Source organism: Chiloscyllium plagiosum, unplaced genomic scaffold (genome assembly GCF_037043375.1).
Source record: "Chiloscyllium plagiosum isolate Xiang-an unplaced genomic scaffold, Cpla_swu_hap1 HiC_scaffold_20, whole genome shotgun sequence".
NCBI classification, from domain to species: Eukaryota; Metazoa; Chordata; class Chondrichthyes; order Orectolobiformes; family Hemiscylliidae; genus Chiloscyllium; species Chiloscyllium plagiosum.
In genome coordinates, this window is record NW_028270158.1 from 56,096,482 (window position 1) to 56,116,939 (window position 20,458).

The 20,458-nt window shown below is 41.8% G+C and overlaps 1 protein-coding gene across 9 annotated transcripts in view; it reads left to right on the forward strand.

Moving 5' to 3' along the window:
* The window catches only part of caskin1 (CASK interacting protein 1), a 647,172-nt gene that overhangs the window by 596,802 nt on the left and 29,912 nt on the right, over positions 1-20,458 (forward strand). For 6 of the 9 annotated variants that reach the window (XM_043711208.2, XM_087997968.1, XM_043711211.2 and 3 more), the window contains 2 exons: positions 1,096-1,197; positions 16,157-16,295. In XM_043711208.2, coding sequence (XP_043567143.2) covers positions 1,096-1,197; positions 16,157-16,295 — 241 coding nt within the window. The remainder of the gene's footprint in view (positions 1-1,095; positions 1,198-16,156; positions 16,296-20,458) is intronic. The other 3 variants (XM_043711209.2, XM_043711215.2, XM_043711217.2) reach the window with 1 other exon arrangement.

Consider the following 20,458-nt stretch of genomic DNA (forward strand, 5'->3'; position numbering starts at 1 on the left):
CATGAGTATTCCCTCACCCCAGTGTCTTGATAATTTATGTTAAAATGACCATCCTTCCCCCACCTCACCATGATACTATGGACTGCTGTGGTCATCTTATCGCTGAAATCCAGCACCTGATTCCAGAGCTTTGGAGAGGTTGCAGGTTACCTCCAGGCACAGTTTAGACTGAGTTCAGATGGAAACTGTTGGCTCCAGTGTTGTTCCATGGTCTTTTGGTGGATAATGCTATCAAGCTCTTTGAGAACCGAAGTCCAGCACAGTATGTCCCCGTACTGACTTCTTCCAGTCTCCACATATAAAGTCTGCCCTTGGAGAGGTTATAGGATAGCAGCTCTCAGACGTTGGGATTTAGAGGTGACATTTCTTGCGCCTTCACAACCTAGAGATGGCGAGGCCAGTTGCATCAACACTCTTGACTGTGGCAGACTCAATGCAGATTGAGGCCAAACCTGAGATTCTGACACTACGAGGAACGTGCATCCAGCTGAATGAATGGTTTTGAGAAGCCCGAAGGGTAATCTTTGACAAAGTCAACCAGTCAGGAAACTTAAAACATGGGAGAATAAAAAAAGCAAATTACTGCAGATGCTGTGAGTCTGAAATAAAAACAGGAAGTGCTGGAGAAACGCAGCAGGTTTGGCAGGGCCTGTTGAGAGAGAAACTATATATATTTGTGCCACTATGTTATTGTGCCTGATGTGAAAGTGCGCATGCCTTATGCTTCCCACTGGATGAGCTAGGTTAAAATTGTGCCCTGCCATTGCAAAATAAAAGTGAAAGTTTCCATTTGCAGGCCTAAACCTCATTGGCAACTGTACCCTGAGGTGCTTGGCTCTCCATTTAAAATAGCTGTTAACTCTGAACTTTTTTTTGACAGGACTGTGCTGTTGTGGCATTGTTGTGTTAAAACATTTACAACCTGACAATTTAGCAAGTCACAGTTGACCCTGGAAGGGTGTCATGGTTTGGCCAGCTTTTGAAGACCTGCTGAAGTGAACTTAGTAATTGTAAGCGATGGCCTAGCACTGCTTCCATTTGTGAGTTTCAGGTTCACCAATGGCATCTTCAATTGTAACAAACTCTGTGTTCTAGGATCTAACAGCAATTGGAGTAACAAAACCTGGACATAGGAAAAAGATTGCCATTGAAATAAATCGACTGAATCTCTCAGAGTGGTTGCCCAACTACCAGCCAGTAAGTCTTATCACATACTTCCGTTTCAAAAGGCTGTTCATTGACAACCAGGGGACAGTATGTCCTCAACCCTTCTTCCCACTAACCACACCACCACCCCCCCAACCCGCACCCCCAAACCTCACCCCCACCAGTACCCATCCATAGCATCTTCTAATCCTAAATCCAACCCTAACCCAAAACAAAATCATTTTTCCCATCTCAGTTGCCATCCCATCCATTCCAAAATGCTTGAATCTAATTTGCATTGTAAATCTTTGGCAAATGAGATTGATTCCTGGGACCCAAGTATGTGTTGGGCAATAATTAAAGATAGCATATATTGTAAATTGACAAAGTGAACAGATCAGACTAAGCCTGGTAGAGAAAATTATGTTCACAATTTTTTGGGGCCTAATACTGTGATGGAACTAAATGTCATACCCTTCGCTGAACAGCTCACAACCCTGTGACATGTTATACAACAAAATCAAAACACATTTGAATAGAGGTTTTAAGTAGAGGGAAATTCGGAAAAAGAAACACTTGTCATTGACTTCAGTGGGAATGAAAATCATGACTAATATAGCTAATCAACCTATTCAGATATGTTACAACACACTTTTGGGAAAAGTAGGATTTGAACCCATAGCCTGTGCTAATGGTGTGCCTCAAGACCCTCCATGACAACAGCAGGTACCTGACTCATTATCACCTGTTTAACACTATCATAGAGGAATCACTATTGTAAAACGACCCAGGTCTTGCTAGTTTTCCTTCTGCCATACTGGTTATGATGCTGCAATAATGGATTTGGTGTCAAATCACAGCAATCATTGTCTATCAATTGGCTAACGACAGACCCAGCAAAATGATGAAGAACTTTGGGAACATGGACCCAAAGTCCCCTGATCCTCTGAAGTATGCTATGCCCACTACATACCATCTCTCAAATTGCTCATTCATGATGTCCTAAAATATTACTTACTGAAATCAATCTAAGGTTGCAGCTGGATGAATTGATACAGACTGCTCCCATTGTTTCCCTCGTAACACCATTCCAAATATTGATCATTCATTCACTGAAACCCCATAAAAAGGAGCCTTGCTGTATTTCATTATTGGTAAGAAAGGCAATGCTGTTTGTGAAATAACATTAACAGCTTATTATTTTATCAGTGTTAATCTATTCATCTTAAAATAGCGGGGAGATTGATTCCACCTGAAATCTTTCATGCATTTGTTATGAGTATTGCACAATATAACTTGAGTAATGTCATTTTTATCTAATCTCAAATTATTGCTTACATAAAATTTGATGATAATAATTACCATAAAATAATTTTATGAAATGGGAATAAAAGGAAACAATAAAAAAAATTCCTGATTTTATTTGTCTTAGATAAACAAGGAGCTGGAAAGGTGTAATTGTAATGTTGGCTCTATGCCCTAGGTTCTGCTAAATGTGTTCAGTATGGTAACAGGAGTCTACAGAATTAGGTCACACATTAGCCATTACCACATTGAATGGACAAACAGGTTTTAAGGACTAAATGGTGATGTCTAGATAGAATTTTGAATTGCTCCTGGATAACTGATCTTCAGGATATTGAGTGCTTTGAGAGAAACTATTCATTCCAAACTCGGAGTGCATCTTGCCTATGAGAGCTGGTCGTCAGTCAAGTAGTATCTCTCTTGATGCAGCAGCACCACTGGGAGCAGTGGCCACTCCTGGGACGGCATCCAATCCCATGGTCACCGGCACTGGAGCCAGATGTAAAGATAAGGGGATGGGTATTGCCAGGGCCAGGCTAATAGAGTCAGGTGAGGACAGGTAGGGTGCCAGAGTGAATAGGAGAGGGTAGGAGAAATTATGGGAGTTTAGAGACCTTGGGAGAAGGCCTTTGAAATAACTCCACAGAGGCTGGTGTCCCGTCAGCAAGACACCATTTATTTACACATGGAGAGTCCTTGACGCTGATCCAGCTCCCTCAGAGCCAGCTCTAAGGGCGAATAGGATGTCTGATATTCCTGTTCTTATCTGTCAGTCGGGGCTCCCTGATTGGACCAGGTTAACAGCCTCAATTTGGGAGCTCATTCTATGAGGCCTAGCTGACTGACCTTGTTACAATCTGATCAGCCTCAATGTAGAGGTCTGTGAAGGAAGTACCACCACAACCTGTGCAGCGAAAGCTTTAGGGCTTCACACTAAATGCTCCGACCTGTGGAAGAAAATTGTGACGGGAGTAGGAAGGGGAATTCAAATGGCAAATTAAGGGCCTCAATTAGCCCACAGATGCACAGCTACCCAACACCACCTCCACCGTATCTAAAACCGCAGCTGAGCGGTTAAGTTGGCACCAGGAGCAGTACTCATGGCAAGGCACCCAATTTCAGAGTCAACATGCCCCAATCCCTATCAACCTACTGTCAGTACTGCGCTGCCCAAATCAGCTGCATGCTTCTGTAACTAGGAAGGGTTGAACTGAAATAAATTGTAAAAACCTTCAACAATTGGTTGTATTGCACCTTCAGTCGGAATAAGTCTTTGCTTGTTTCTGTTTATTTTCACATCAAATTCTGTGAACGGGTTTTGCCAGCCAGTCAATTGGTTTGAATGTTGCTTTGCAATTTTCGTACAGTTTTTGTGAAAATGGATGGAGATGAGACTGGAATTAAATAGTGCACACTACATCAAGGTCAGGGTTGTCAGGGCAATGGGAACCCAAACTGACAGTCTCAGAATTCAAAAAGTATTGTAGATTAAGGAGAAATCTCCTTCTGCATATTGATGAGGACCTCTACTAGTTTTGGGTCACATCCCCAGGTTGTGGCTAACTGTGGACAAATCTAAGTATGGACGGCACGGTGGCACAGTGGTTAGCACTGCTGCCTCACAGTGCCAGAGACCTGGGTTCAATTGCTGCTGCAGGCAACTGTCTGTGTGGAGTTTGCACATTCTCCCCGTGTCTGTGTGGATTTCCTCCGGGTGCTCCGGTTTCCTCCCACAGTCCAAAGATGTGCAGGTTAGGTGAATTGGCCATGCTAAATTGCCCGTAGTGTTAGGTGAAGGGGTAAATGTAGAGGAATGGGACTGGGTGGGTTGCTCTTTGGAGGGTCGGTGTGGACTTGTTTGGCCGAAGGGCCTGTTTCCACACTGTAAGTAACCTAATCTAAGTACTTCAGCCCATTTCACACAGGTGCTCCAGAAGTCTAGGGGTAAACGGAAGTGTTGTAATCTGATAGCAGTGGCCAGAGCTGTTAATTAGATCCCTTTTTTAAATGCTTCCTTTCTGTGTCAGGCCTTCTGTAAAGACGCTTGGTTGTAAATGGTTGTGTGAGCTCTGAGGCGAGAAGGTACTTTGTTCCATGATCTAAGTTGCCAGCAGATCTTAACCCTTTTGAGGCTTGTTCCTGGGTCATGCACAGTGACCCCCATGAAGACAGCAACACCTGCATTTGTATAGCACCTTGAACACACATGACCCAAGGCACTGCCTCCATCGAACTAATAGAAAGCAGAGAGTTTGAGATAAAGGGGGCATTTTCAGGCTGCCAACCCATAACTAGTGGAGTGCCACAGGTATCAGTGCTAGGTGAGAGTTACTGACAATACATATTGACAATTGCTGATATATTAATGACTTGGAAGAGGAATGTGAATGTACCATAGCCACATTTGCAGATGACTCTGAAATAGGTGAGAAGGCTAGTAGTGAGAATGACACAAAGAGTCTACAGAGGGATGTAGACGTATTTGGCGAGTGAGCAGAAACATGCCAGAGAGTTATCATAGAAATATAGAATCCCTAAGATGGGGAAGCAGACCATTTGGCCCATCAAGTCTACACTGACCCTCTGAAGAGCATCCCACTCCGTCCCCCTGCCCGACCCCCACCCTTTCCCCATAACCCTGCATTTCCCATGGCCAAACCAATGAACTTGTACATCATTGGACTGTGGAAGAAATTGGAGCACCTGGAGGAAACCCACATAGACACTGGGAGAACGTGCACACTGCACACAGGCTGTCACCTGAGGGTTAAATTAAACCTGATCCTTGGCACTGTGTGGCAGCAATGCTAACCACTGAGCCACTGTGCCACCCATGTAATGTATAATGTAGGAAAATATGAGTTTTGATACTTTGGCAGGAAGAATAGAAGGATTGCATGTTATTTAAATGGAGAAAGACTGCAGAGAGCTGCAATGCAGGGGGATTTGAGAGTCCCAGTGTGTGAATCACAAAAACCCACAAATCACAAATGGGGGCTGTGGCCTTTATTTTGAAGGTAAATAAAAGGTGTATAAGAGTAGGGAACTGCGGAAGGCACCAGTCACACTGCAACTTGAATTACGTGAATAGTTTTTTCCCATTATCTAACCAGGCAAATTCACAAACATCACTGCCCATTTGAAGGGTTTTGCGCATTAATCCCAACAATTCACTCTGTTTAAAAAGCGAATCCTTTTGTGACTGCAGATTGGAACTATGCATGAAGGAATATCCTAATGTGAACACCTCAGCCAGCTAACCATATTCCTTGTCTAAAGAGCCAAATGCAATGAGTTCCAGTCATTAAACTTACTCCTTTTACTTCCAGTATTACTCCATAGTCATGTGCACGAAAGACCAGTGCAAATCAACATGCAGAGATGCACTCCTCATTGTTTCACTGGGGCTACCAGGCGTTGTGTTTCTCAGTAATGAAAATTGTTGGCAGCAAGTCTGTTCTTTGTTATTCTTTTACTGGATTTGGGCATTGCTGGCAAGGCCAGTCTTTGTTGCCCATTTTTTATTGCTTTGATCTGAGTGGCTTGATAGCACCACTTCAAAGGGGAGTTAAGAATCAACCATATTGCTGTGGGTCTGGTATCACGTGGAGGCCAGACAAGGTAACAAATGCAGATTTCCTACCCTGAAGGACATTGCCAAGTGAAGTGGGTCTTTACAACAATTAACAGTAGTTGCATGATCATTACCACTCAGAAGAGTCCAACATGTCCATGCCGACCAGATATCCCAACCCAATCTAGTCCCACCAGCCATGATTGCCAGTGTCTAAAATAACATATAATAATCATTGTGGCTTGCTAGCACCATTTCAAAGGGGAGTTAAGAATCGACCATATTGCTGTGGTCTGGTATCACGTGGAGGCCAGACAAGGTAACAAATGCAGATTGAGGACAGGAGGATCTGTAAAGGACAGGGAATCAAAGAGGATAGGATTTAGTTATGCCTTAAAGAACAGTGATAGGTTTGAGGAGTGAACTCAAGAGCTTAGAGCCTAAGTATGTGAAGACTAACTGATGGAATAAAAATCCAGAGTATTGTGCAACAAACAGACTGGTTATATGCCCAGCCAGCAAAGTTTGCAATACACACACACACACACATACACACTCCTCAGATGAATAACTGAGCAGAATGTATGGAGCTATGAAATAAGTTTGTAGTTCACAGCACTTGTAATGCTTTACAATAGTGCTATACAGGGTCATTCCCCATATTCTACCATAATATGTGAAACAATAACATTAATTTCCCAATTAGCTACTTCCAGCAAGGAACATGATGTTCCAGCACAGTTGCAAACCCTTCAAGATTGTCCTGAAATTTCCAGGAATTGAAGATCAATCTCTTGAGACCTGCTGTGCACAGACTAGAGAAAAGACATAAGTGGCATTAGAAATGTTTTTATTTTCTCATTGTGTATAACTCCTTTCATTCATTCATGATTAAAATATGGAGACTGGGCATATGGATGTGTATCGCAGTAACAGTCAAGGCTAATGAAATTGACTGCCAAAGGGTTTATTCCCTTTCTAATTAGCCACAGCAAGGCAGTGCATCCACAGAATGGACTGAAGGCAGAGATGTTGAGGTGGGGTGGTTCAAGGTCCAACTTTCAGAAATGCATTCAAATAGAGAGGGCAACTCGCATTACAGGGGGCACTAGAGTCTTGGCCCAGATATCTGCCAATACCTGGATGGATTGCAAACCAGGAGCTACAGTCAACAATGCCCAGAACTGTGCCTGCTACGAATACTGCTCCTCAGATTAGGAGAAAGCAAGGGCTACAGATGCTGGAGATCAGAGTCGAAAAGTGTGGTGCTGGAAAGACGATGCCCTTCAGCTCATCTCCTCCACTTCCCACACCTCTGCACTTGAAACCTCCCACTCCGATCACAACAAGGACAGAAACCCCCTGGTCCTCACTTTCCACTTCACCTCCGTCCAAGGCCCCGAAGGATCTTTCCACATCTGACAGAGATTTACCTGCACTTCCACACGTGTCATCTACAGTGTCCATTGATCTTGATGTGGTCTCCTCTACATCAAGAAGACAGGACGCCAACTTGGGGAATGTTTCAGAGAACATCTCTGGGACATGCACTAAACGACCCTGTGACTGAACACTTTAACTCCCCCTCCTACTCCAGCAAGAACATGCAAGTCCTGGGCCACCTCCACTGTCAAACTCTAGCCACCCAAGGCCTGGATGAAGAACTCCTATCTTCCATCTTGGGACCCACCAACCACATGGGCTCAATGTCAATTTCACCAGTTTCCTCATTTCCCTTTCCCTCACCTTATCCCAAATCCAACCCTCCAACTCAGCATTGGTCTCTTGAACTATCCTACCTGTCCGTCTTCCTTCCCACCTATCTGCTCTACCCTCCTCTCTGACCTATCACCATCACCCTCCACCTTCATCAACCTATCTTCTCCCCTGCCCCACACCCTCCCATTTATCTCCCAGCCCCCTTGGGCCACCCACTCATTCGTGATAAAGAGCTCATGCTTGAAGCATCGATTCTCCTGCTTCTCGGACGCTACCTGACCATCTGTGCTTTTCTAGCACTACACTTTTCGACTCCTCAGTGAGATTAGCCAAACTGAGATTTATTGTTAATATGTGGGCGGCACGGTGGCACAGTGGCTAGCACTGCTGCCTCACAGTGCCAGAGACCCGGGTTCAATTCCCGACTCAGGCGACTGACTGTGTGGAGTTTGCACATTCTCCCCGTGTCTGCGTGGGTTTCCTCCGGATGCTCCGGTTTCCTCCCACAGTCCAAAGATGTGCAGGCCAGGTGAATTGGCCATGTTAAATTGCCCGTAGTGATAGGTAAAGGGGTAAATGTAGGGGAATGGGTGGGTTGCGCTTTGGTGGGTCAGTGTGGACTTGTTGGGGTGAAGGGCCTGTTTCCACACTGTAGGTAATCTAAGTATGTCAAAAACCCAATGAAACGTCACCACTTTTTTTCTGAATGGCAAAGAGCTACTTATTAAAGTGGACTGAAGGCTAAAATGTAAAATTATTTTCTGTAAAGGTAAATCTAGCCAGAAATTGGATTTAGTTCCATGACTTAAGCAAGGAGTGTCTTTGTCATTGGGTGCTAAGCACCTCTCCCTGTAAGAGGCAATACTCCAATACTTTTCCTTTTCAAAGATTACAGTTCTCACTATAGTCTCTACTTGACGGTTTTTCCATTGTTTGCTTAGTTTTAATTTCTTCCCCACGCCTCGATAAGCTTCGAATCTATCACAGTAAAAAAAAATGTTGGATTTAACTAAGGTCATTCACCTCATCAAGCCTCCATTTCCAAAGACCATGCACAATCTGCCTGTCATGAACTGTACCCCTCCCCCATTGAATTGCCCACAAAAAGATTCTTTAAAGTTTCCCCAACCTGGAGTATAAATCATGCAAACAGTGAGGACATTCTTCCTGAATGCCAACCTTATCCTTGCACCCTGCATTGCACACAATTGCTTTCCCCACTGATTAAAACCATTCCTGAGGATAAGAATCCAAAGATATGAATCATTCACGGGAATCTTCATAGCATTAGATCGCTTTAAAAAGATTTGCAAAACAACACTTACCAACTAGAATTAATGATTTTACAATTGCAAATACGTTACTCAAAATTGTAAGTGGGAATCAATACCTGAAATTCAATAAGATCAGGTTTTACATAGAACAAAAAAAATGGTAAATCAAGAGATTTAGAATTATGGGCGGCACAGAGGCTCAGTGGTTAGCACTACTGCCTCACAGCACCAGGGTCCCAGGTTCGATTCCAGCCTCTGGCGACTGTCTGTATGGAGTTTGTACATTTCCCCGTGTCTACATGTGTTTCCTCCAGGTGCTCCGGTTTCCTCCCATAGTCCAAAGATGTGCAGGTCAGGTGAATTGGCCATGCTAAATTGCCCATAGTGTTAGGTGTATTAGTTAGAGCGAAATGGGCCTGGGTGGGTTACTCTTCGGAGGGTCAGTGTGGACTTGATGGGCCGAAGGGCCTGTTTCCACACTGTAGGGAATCTAATCAAATCAGATTGAACATAAATAGATCCTATTCAGACATATAGCCCAGAATTTGCTGAAGAGGAGCATTTCGTTATGTGTCCTGTTAGATAGATATGTTCCTGCATCCTTAAGCTTAAAGACTTTTGCTGACAAAGTTCCTGAATGTAAGAGCTTTGGCAAAGACAACAGGCCATGTGGGGTCTCGATGAAAATCAAGAGCAACAGTATACTTTGACCAAATAAAATTCTAAGGATTGAAAAATAAATTCAGAAGAATGGTAAATTGAAGATGACAGCAATGTTCAATTAGGTACAGAAAGAGAAATGAATATAGGGGAAAATAAACTATATTGAGCAAGAAAAAGACAGGGAGGAATGGGGATAAAAGTTAAATTTTAAGATGTAAGGCATCTTTTGAATCTCTGGATATGTTCATTACCTGAAGGATTGAGACTTGTTCAATTTCTAGGCTTAAGACCGTGAATGCTAATCATTAACAATTATCATACTTTATTGAGTAAATTACCAAATAAGACTTTCTGTGCTGAATTTAATTGTTAAATGTCCAAATGTAGCAACTTCATGGAGAGATAGCCAGCAAGAGAGGCACAAATTGCCTAGTAACAAGTGGCAATTCACAGTTCATGCAGAATCCCTCCTTACAATGAAGAAGTTGCTGAATCACTTGTACGTTAATATTGGCCTGTGTGCGCTACATGCTGTTATCATTCAACAAATTCTGGGCTGAATCATTGTACAAGTAAGTCAGACTTCAATTCTGTGCAGTTTACAATAAAATACTATTAGATTCATTGAAAATAAATCTGAGCACCTGGTGCAGACCCAGATTCAATTCAGAAATGGAGGAAGCACCTTTGAAAATTTGTCAGACAGCTTTTGATATTCTTTCAATGATAGAATGTACACTTCACGCTGGAACATCATTTTTCCAACCAAACCAGCATTCTAAGACTCAATCTGCACTTCATTACCAGTTCGAATCCATGAGGATAGTATATTTTAGCATTTGGAATTAATGGTGAAACAATCACTCAATACCCTACTTTTACCATTGCTACTTACATTTCCTAGCAGTATAATATTCTCCCCACTTTTAGTCCAGTTTCACTCTATCTCCTCTTTCTCATCCTCTTCTAGCCCAAGTGGCATCCCTCTGGAGGAGAGGGCAGAGGACAACACAACTGATCTTCCAACACTCCTTCAAGCCTCTGGCCAAATTTTCTTCTAGTCATTCTGTTGCAGCCAGGAGCACCTGGTTAGAAAGGTGACAGGGTTCCAGAGCCTGAGTAATTAGTTGTACCCAAACGTGCACGTTCTACTCTTTGGTTTTGATTATTCAAAGGATGGAAGTATCTAATGGCAACAGTCTCTAAGACAGCATGGCCTCTTCATTTAAGATGTATTGTTATCAACCCTTTGCTAATAAAAAGAATGCATCTAAGATGTATCTATTTATAACACACTGTACCTTTCTCTTCTGTGTGGTTCCTTAAGATAATATAATGGAGGAAGCTTGCTATACCTATAAATCTGTATGAAGTAAAGCACTTTACCAGAATAAAAACTACCGTAGCATAATATTTGGACTAATTCTGTCCAATTAACATTGCATCCAGCTTTTGCCCTCTGGGCATTTTGGGAACAGCACTGCTCAATGTTGTTCATCTAGAGACTAGGATTTTATTCTGCTGTTGAGTTGGATGAATTCTTAATTGATTACCTGAATGACCAACGCTCTCCATTATGCTCAGAAGCCTATGATGGTCATGAGCTTAAGCTCTGTAAGTAAAGTTTATGTTGGATATTGACTGTGTAGATGAACAATCAGTGGCTTGTATAATTGTTGTGTAGCTGATAATAATAGAAAAGGGTTAAAATTAAGGCACATGGGAATGCGATGGAATCCCATTGTTTTCCTGGTGGAGTACCTGACCTGAGCAGAAAGTGAGGACATAAATCCCAAGGAGATGGATTCTTCCAGTGAGCAGTGACCATAACCGGCATTATTTTGTCCTTTATGTGTGGCTTAATGAACAAGGACCGTTTCTTTTATCAGTTTACAACCAAAAGTCAGTTTACACACTCCCAAACTGCTTCTGCCCATAGCTAACTCATGGGTTATGAGCTCGGGTTTAATGCTGCAGTATAATTTTGCTGAGGTTCTAATAGGAGATTTTAAATTAATTCCATAGGTTAATTACTCCATGAGTAAAAGTCATAATGCACAACAGGAATGAAAAAATATACAAATGACTTGAAGCTTAGGAAATCCTATTTTGAGTAAGGCTGTGGTTTGGGCTTTAATTATTCCCAACTTGACAGAATTAAAAATTTGATGTCTGAAATGCAATCTGAAAAAAATAATTAGTTAATCGAAATACTCCTGCATGTAACTGCATTTTGTGTGTCGTGTGTTTATTGTGCTTTTTGTGTATTTGTGAAAATTGTAATTTGTCTTTCTTTTGCATAGCATGAAAAGCAATAATATATCATCTCAAGGAAATAAAAATGTATAAATAAATACTTCTGTGTGACTTGCACTACAGTGCTTTGTATTAACTGCCAAACCTGAATGTTTTGTTTTACGTTTTGATGATTAACATATTTTTAACACAATTGTCAATATTATCAGAGGAAGGAAACAAAATTAAAACACCATGTATGTTGTAAATGATATTATAAGATTGCAAATTAGTTATTCACTAATAATAGAAATGCTTTGTCCTGAAATAATTCCAAAGCTTTGATTGCCTGACAGGGTCTGTGTAAGCAGCCCTGTCTGTGGGTTCATTTTCTGTCCATTATGTATTAGACTGCATTTTCCCACAGATGTTTAAAATCCCATATTTCCAACATCTGCAGAAATGTTGACACTATTACTATAAATAAATAACCCATGTGGAAAGGAACGTTACTGTTTGCAGTGCATGTTTCTGTGCTGTGTTTGCTGTGTGTCCACTTTCTGTTCTTTAATCAGTGGCTAAATGGCTTGCAGACACAAAATAAAGTTAGTTTACTTTATTTTTCTTTTAAAGCTGCATGTTTTGACCACTGTGCTCACATTGTTCTCAAAGTACAATTATTTGAATTCATTTTACGTTAGACATGTGTATGCCATTGAAGCAAGTCTAAATTTATATAACACCTTTAACATAGTTAAACATTATCTAGTGTCTCACAGGAATGTTATCAAGGATGAGGTGATGTCAGTACTGATGACCAAAGAGGTCGGAGTTCCTTAAAACAGAGAAGCAGAGGAATCCAGGAAAGAAAATCCCAAATTTAGGATTAGGCAACTAAAGGTTTGGGGTTAGTAAAGCATTAAAATCAGGGAAAACCAAAAGAGCAGGTTTGAAGAAACAGAGAGATCTCAATGGGTTGTAGGCTGCAGGAGATTACACAGATAGGGATAGGTAAAGCTATGGAAGAATGCAAAAACATTTGTAAGAATTTTGAAATTGAGGTATTGCCGGATAGAGTCAATGTAGGTCATGAGCACAAAACCAGATGGGTGAATGGTACAATTTAACACAACATGTAGCAGAGCTCCATGTGAGCTCAATCATAGTATGAACACATAAAACTAAGAGTAATTTGAGGGAGGGTTCATTTTTCCATATGAAGTATTCCTTATGCTGTATCTGGAAAATTAAAAGGAAAATTTTTTCCCTCTTTGGTAAAAGGAATAGTTGCCCACCTTCTGCAACAGGGAGAGATCAGCTTTGTTAAATATTGCACTTGGAAGAGAGGTGTTGTGGTGAATGCAAAATAAAGATTTATATTCACTCTTTGTTACCTCAGAACTTCCAAAATGCTTCACAGTGAACAAAAAGCACTTTGAAAGTGAGATCACTGTAGTCATACAAAAAAAAAACGGCCAGCCGACACCCAGCAAGCTTTTTATAATGATTAGATCTTTTTGGTTTAGTAATATCAATTGAAGGATAACTTGTCTGGAATAAATCCACCGCTCATTTTTCAAATGGTGCCATGCAAAAGATCTTTTACATTCACCTAAGAGGACACACGGAGTTTTGATTTAATGTCTCACTCAAAAGATGTTGGTGCAGTATTCCCTTCATGCTATCTTGGGAGTGTTAACGCTGAATTAGTGCTTAAATCCCTAGCGTAAGACTTGAATCCATGGCCTTCTGATCAAGAGCTGACTGCTACTGACTGAGTCACAGTTCATTCATAAAGTGAGTAGCAGACAATACAGATTTTTCTCTATATTATCTATCACTGGCATGGATACCAGGCCCTTAGGTACAAGGACTAAGAGATATTTGAGATATGTCAGACAGAATTCTCACGTCAGCTATAATGTTGTCAGCCTCAATATTCAATTTCCCCGCCACAGTAAGGCTGTGCCTACATATTGTTATTGCCTTCTGACATATAGCTATTGCTTTTAGTCTCTAGCTGTACAAGGTACTTGGTTAGCTCAGTTGGCTGAATAGCTGGATTGGGATGCAAGTGATGACAACAGCGTGGGTTTAATTCCCACACTATCTGAGGTTACCGGGAGAAAGTGAGGACTGCAGACGCTGGAGATCAGAGTCGAGAGTGTGTTGCTGGAAAAGCACAGCAGGTCAGGCAGCATCTGAGGAGCTGGAGAATCAATGTTTCCCGATGAAGGGCTTATGCCCGAAACGTCAATTCTTCTGCTGCTTGGATACTGCCTGACATGCTGTGCTTTTCCAGCGCCACACTCTCGTATCTGAGGTTACCATGAAGGACTCTCCTTCTCACCCTCTCCCATTGTCTGAGGTGTGGTGACCCTCAGGTTTAAACCACCATCAGTTGTCTCACTGTCTAAAAGCATGGGTGGTTTTGCCTTTTTACACAAGGATCAAGGGCCATGATAGTTCTCTGATGAGCAAAAATAGGTGTGGAATTTTCAGTTTCGTAAGCACATACTGAGAAAATGAGGACCCCAAGACTGGTTCCAGTTTTCCTCACAGCATAGTCAGCGCTGTAAGTTGTTTTGCATGAGTGCCTGTCAAAATTATACAGCCATTTGGAAATCAGAGAATCAAAAAGCTTTTTGTCTATCCATTGCGCAGGCTGCCTGTCACAGTTTCCTTACTGCTTTGCTGACCAAAATAGCAGGAGAGAAAGACTCTTATTATCTTGCCTCAATTATGCACAGTGTGTCTTTTGATTTTTCACTTTGATCTCCTTTGACTGAAAGTTGGTTTCTAAAGAACAGATCCCACCCCACCCTCCCTTTTATACCATTCAGTGGTTACATGCTTCTCTGAAAGAGAGAAAAAGAGACATGACTGAACTCTGACAGAATTGCTACCAACAATAACTCTGGAAAATCTCCAGAGCTTCATGGAGCTTTGAACTGAGTGCCTGAAATCTGCCAGTTCCTACTTCCAGAAATACTCTTTATATTCATCCCCACCATTCCTCCAACACCCGTCACTCTCCAGCTAACCGAATGTTGGTTTTGTCATTAATACTGAGGTCTAAAACGGTGAACTTTGAGAGAGTTTCATGGAAGTATTAGGCATTTCTGTGGTGAGTGATTAAAAGTTCGGGATGGTGTCTGATGGGGGGGTGGGAGGGCACTGGGGAGAGGGAGGGGATATCTGTACAGTACTTGTGGTAGCAACTTGTCCTCCTTTCTCTTCCCTGTGGAACTGACCACCAGAATTCCCCAATGTGCAAGGCACCCCAGTCAAATGAGATGCTTTGACCGGTATAAATCGCATTGCAATTGAGCAGCTGATTTATTTCAAAGCAACGTTTGACGCATGTTTCCAAATTGTAACGTCATGGAAACGGCTGCCTCAAATACGATGATAAGCAAATTTGGCACTTCAGTTAAACCGAGCAGTGTGCTACTGTGATTTGAAATCATTTCACCACTTTGATTGCTGAACGCAAGCAGCGTTTGCAGCAAAGGCTGTAATAAAGAGGCATTGCACTGATTCGTGGAAAGTTTTATCCCATTTTCAAGGAAGCTTCAGCTGAAACCTGACCGATGAAATGTCAACTGAATTCTGGCTGCAATTCCCAGCTTGTAACATGCAAGATCCTGAGGGATCTTACAGCAGATGCTCTCTCTGACAAGAGAATCTAGAGCTGGGAGTGGGTCACTGTTCAAAAATAAGGGGGTGTCTATCTGAGACAGAGATGAGAAGACTTTTTTCTCACTGAGGATCCTGAGTCTTTGAGCTCCCTTTCTGAAAAGGTGGTGGGGCAGAGACTTTGGATATTTCTAAGGCAAAGGCAGATAAGGAAGGGGGAGAAAAGTTACAAGGTATTGTAGAGATGAGGCTGCATGCAGATCAGTTAAGATCTTATGAAATGATAGACCAGGCTTCGAAGGGGCTGAGTGGCCTACTTTGTACAAATGCTTCCAAATCAGAAACATATTTAAAGGTGATGTCAAGTAAGTATTCAATGTCTGAAGCAAACACATTAGCAGAAGTTCCATTGGATGTGGGAAATGCAAAACCCCTTTGCCCAATGTTGAAAAGCTCGATTGCAGTGACATTTTAAATCCAAAACAACTAACCTGTCAATTGGCACCTGTCAATTGGCATGGGAAAGATTATTTTTTCACATTAAAGTCTTCATATTCTAATACAAAGATGCTCTCAACAGCTTTCTGTTTCCTTTTTCAAGAATGACCTGATGGAATGGCTCTCCATTATTGGCCTGGCTCAATATTACAAGACACTAGTGGAGAACGGTTATGAAAACATTGAGTTCATCACTGACATCACCTGGGAGGACCTCCAGGAAATTGGCATCACAAAGTTGGGTGAGTGATAGTTGTCTTTTTCATGCCAGATCTTTTTGCTTGAGTTGCTGAATGTTTATGACCTCCACCACATGTCAGTGGAAAAGGTTTATTAAACACAGAATCTCTGGAAACCAGAGGGCGTGATTTGACCCATCCTGCTTGTGCTAGCTCTTAGAAAGATTAGATTACTTACAGTGTGGAAACAGGCCCTTCGGCCCAACAAGTCCACACCAACCTGCCGAAGCGCAACCCACCCATAAATTTACCCCTTCACCTAACATTACAGGCAGTTTAGCATGACCAATTCACCTGGTCTGCACATCTTTGGACTGTGGGAGTAAACCGGAGGAAACCCAGACAGACACGGTGAGAATGTGCAAACTCCACACAGTCAGTCGCCTGAGGCAGGAATTGAACCTGGGTCTCTGGTGCTGTGAGGCAGCAGTGCTAACCACTGTGCCACTGTGTTTATGCACTGACCCACCTTCCTGTATTTTCTCCCCCTAGCTCTGTGACGTTATATTTTTGAGGTAGATACTCAATTCCCTTTCAAAAATTACAACTGAGTCTACTTCAACCAGTACAACCCAGATTCCAAGAATTTTATCTTAATTGCTTGATCATACAGAATTTAAATGTTGCTGAAAAAAGACCAGATGTTGAAGCTCATCAGGGCTGGAACACAAAAAAAGAGTTGAACAAAGGGAATATTATTTTATTTGCATGAGAAGAGGGTCTTGTTTGGTTGGGCCATCATTGACAAAGGAATTTAGCAAAAACAATTAACTGTTAATTCTCAGTCTGAGTTAATTCTCAGACCAGCCCATCTATTTTATTGGTGGTCATGGTATTCCCATTGGGATGAAAACAGAACTGTTGTCAGACTATAGTTTTGAAATATATTTTACTGTGTCACACTTGTAAAAGGTTTACTGTTTTTACTGGACAAAAGCAAATTACTGCGGATGCTAGAATCTGAAACCAAAAGAGAAAATGCTGGAAAATCTCAGCAGGTCTGGCAGCATCTGTAAGGAGAGAAAAGAGTTGATGTTTCCAGTCTAGCTTTGACAAAGGGTCAATTAGACTCGAAACATCAACTCTTTTCTCTCCTTACAGATGCTGCCAGACCTGCTGAGATTTTCCAGCATTTTCTCTTTTGGTTACTGTTTTTACTGTTCTGTTTAAACCGTCATCATTTTTGATGGGATCCTTTTCAAATGTAATTATTTACAATTGGATGTATACTGATATGGGTTGTGTAACCAGTTTCTGTTTTGCTGTGTATTTGGAACATTAATCATCAGCAAAACTAAATTAATGTAATTTAATTATTATCATTCACAAGGCAGCTTCAATTAAACTTTGAAGACAATAGGTTAGATTGCTTACAGTGTGGAAACAGGCCCTTCAGCCCAACAAGTCCACACCAACCTGCAACCCACCCAGACATTTACCCCTTTGCCTAACACTACAGGCAATTTAGCATGGCCAATTCACCTAACCTGCACATTTTTGGATTGTGGAGGAAACCCATGCAGACTCGGGGAGAATGTGCAAACTCCACACAGACAGTTGCCTGAGGCAGGAATTGAACCTGGGTCTCTAGTGTTGTGAGGCAGCAGGGCTAACCACTGTGCCAACGTGCTACCCACAAATAATAGTATTTCATTAAGTTGGGCATGCCTGGACGTGACACTTTATTTCATATTTATAAAGATAGACTTCAGTTATGTTGTAAGGTGAAAGTGAGGACTGCAGATGCTGGAGATCAGAGTCAAGATGAGAGTGGTGCTGGAAAAGCACAGCAGGTCAGGCAGCATCCAAGGAGCAGGAAAATCAACGTTTCAGGCAAAAGCACTTCATCAGGAATTTTCAGTAATGTTGTTCACAACCTGAGGATGTCTGAAAGTGCTTCTGAGCCAGTCAAGTACTTTTCAGATATTGTTGTAATGTCGAAGATGCAGCAGCCATTTTGAGCATAGCAAGATCCCACAAACAGCAATGCAATCATAACCAGATAATCTGATTTTTAGCCATCTTGGTGGAAAGATGGATGCTGAATTGGACATTGGGGATGGCACTCCTTCTGTTCTTCAAAATAGTGCCAAAGCATAATTGCATCTACCTATCAGGGCAGACAAGGCATCAGCTTGGCATGTTATTGGAAAGATATCACCTCATGCAGTGCAGCCCTGGGAATTAGCCTAGAACTCTGTGCTAAAGTCTCTGCTGTGGGGTCTGAACCCACATCTTCTGACTCAGTGGCAAGACTGCTACGAAATGTACACATCAAGATGCACTGGTGAAGCAAAGTTAGGGCCTGCATTTTAGCACCAAAACCCAAAAGCAGATGAATGTGAATCGAGACGCATAATTTGTTAGTGTGTCTTAACTTGTGGGGTTTCTGTGAGTGGGGAGGATAATGCAACTCTTGATTTTAAAGGTCAATGGATAAAGAAGCACTTTGAAGTGTATTATTGACACTGGACATGCAGTTACTCACAAAGAAACAAAATCAAAGCCCCTTACTGAGGAAGCAATGGAATGTACGGGGTGATCTTTGCTATTGCCTTTTGCCAATTAGCGCAACCTAAAACCCTTTCAGTTTATTTCCCAGCATGTTCTGTCCTGCTTTAAATGATTCAGAGACATTTTCAAACTATCATTACCCTTTTGCTGGGGCAAGTTCTTCAATCATAGCTCTGGGGAGAAGGAACTTAAATTTATCTGAAATTGCTGGAGAAACTCAATAGCTCTGGCAGCATCTGTGGAGAGAAAGCAGAGTTAATGTCAACAACATTTCTCCAAGTTTCTGTTTTGGTGTGCTTCAGCATCCCCCAATTCTTTGTTTTACTTTATATTATTGAATTTAATGAACACTTTTCACGTTCTGCAAAACATTCCAAAGCATTTAATGCAGCCAATGAAAGTATATGCAATGCAGTCATTGTTATAGTGATCTCTTTTTAACTGAAATGAGAGGAATAATTATTTGATTCGATGTCAGTAGTGTTAGTTGTGAGTTAAATAAATAAGATTAAGGAAGATATTGCATTTAATTTGTGCCTTCCAATCCACAACTTGCCTGCTTTCTCGCTAACTACATGCAGTTAAAGTGGAGTCAGTTATAATGTAGGAATCCTGGCAGTCAGTTCTGCACAGCAAGGTCCAACATGCAGTAACATGTTAATGACCAAATAATCTTTTGTTACCAAAACAGGAATTGCTGGAAAAAATTCTGTAGGTCTGGCAGCATCTGTGGAGAGAAAGCAGAGTTAACATTTCAGGACCAGAGGTCCTTCATCAGAACAGGTTCTTCAGAAAGGTCAACTCTGCTTTCTCTCCACAGAAGCTACCAAACCTGCTGAGTTTTTCTGATATTTTTTGTTTCTGTTTCTGATTTACAGCATCCGCAGTTCTTTGTTTAGTTTTTTGTTAATTATGTTAATGGGGGAATATTTGATGGCCATGAACCCAGGGATAGAGTCATAGAGATGTACATTATGGAAACAGACCCTTCGGTCCAACTCGTCCATGCCGACCAGATATCCTTAACTGATGCAGTCCCATCTATCAGCACCTAGCCCATATCTTTCCAAACCCTTCCTATTCATAAAAGCATTTAGATGCCTTTTAAGTGTAATTGTACCAGCGTCCACCAGCTCCTCTGGCAGCTCATTCCATACACACACTACATTCTGTGTGAAGAGGTTGCCCCTTAGGTCCCTTTTAAATCTTTCCCCTCTCACCTTAAACCTATGCCCTCTAAGAGGTTGCCCCTTAGGTCCCTTTTAAATCTTTCCCCTCTCACCTTAAACCTATGCCCTCTAGTTTTGGACATCCCCACCGTGGGGAAAAGACCTCGACTATTCATCCTATCCATGTCCCTCATGATTTTATAAGCCTTTATAAGGTCACCCCTCAGCCTATGACGCTCCAGGGAAAACAACCCCAGCCATTTCAGCCTCTCTCTATAGCTCAAAACCTCCAATCATGGCAACATCCTTGCAGATTTTTTCTGATTCCCCTGCTCATTCACACCAGAGGTTGTTTTCCATCCAGGTGAGTGGGCAGACTTAAGGACCCGTGTGACGAAGAAGTCAATTCAATGTTTCAATGTAGCACTGTCTCCCAAGTGGGACTTCAACCTACAACAATGCGATTTGAGAGGGAAGTGTGTA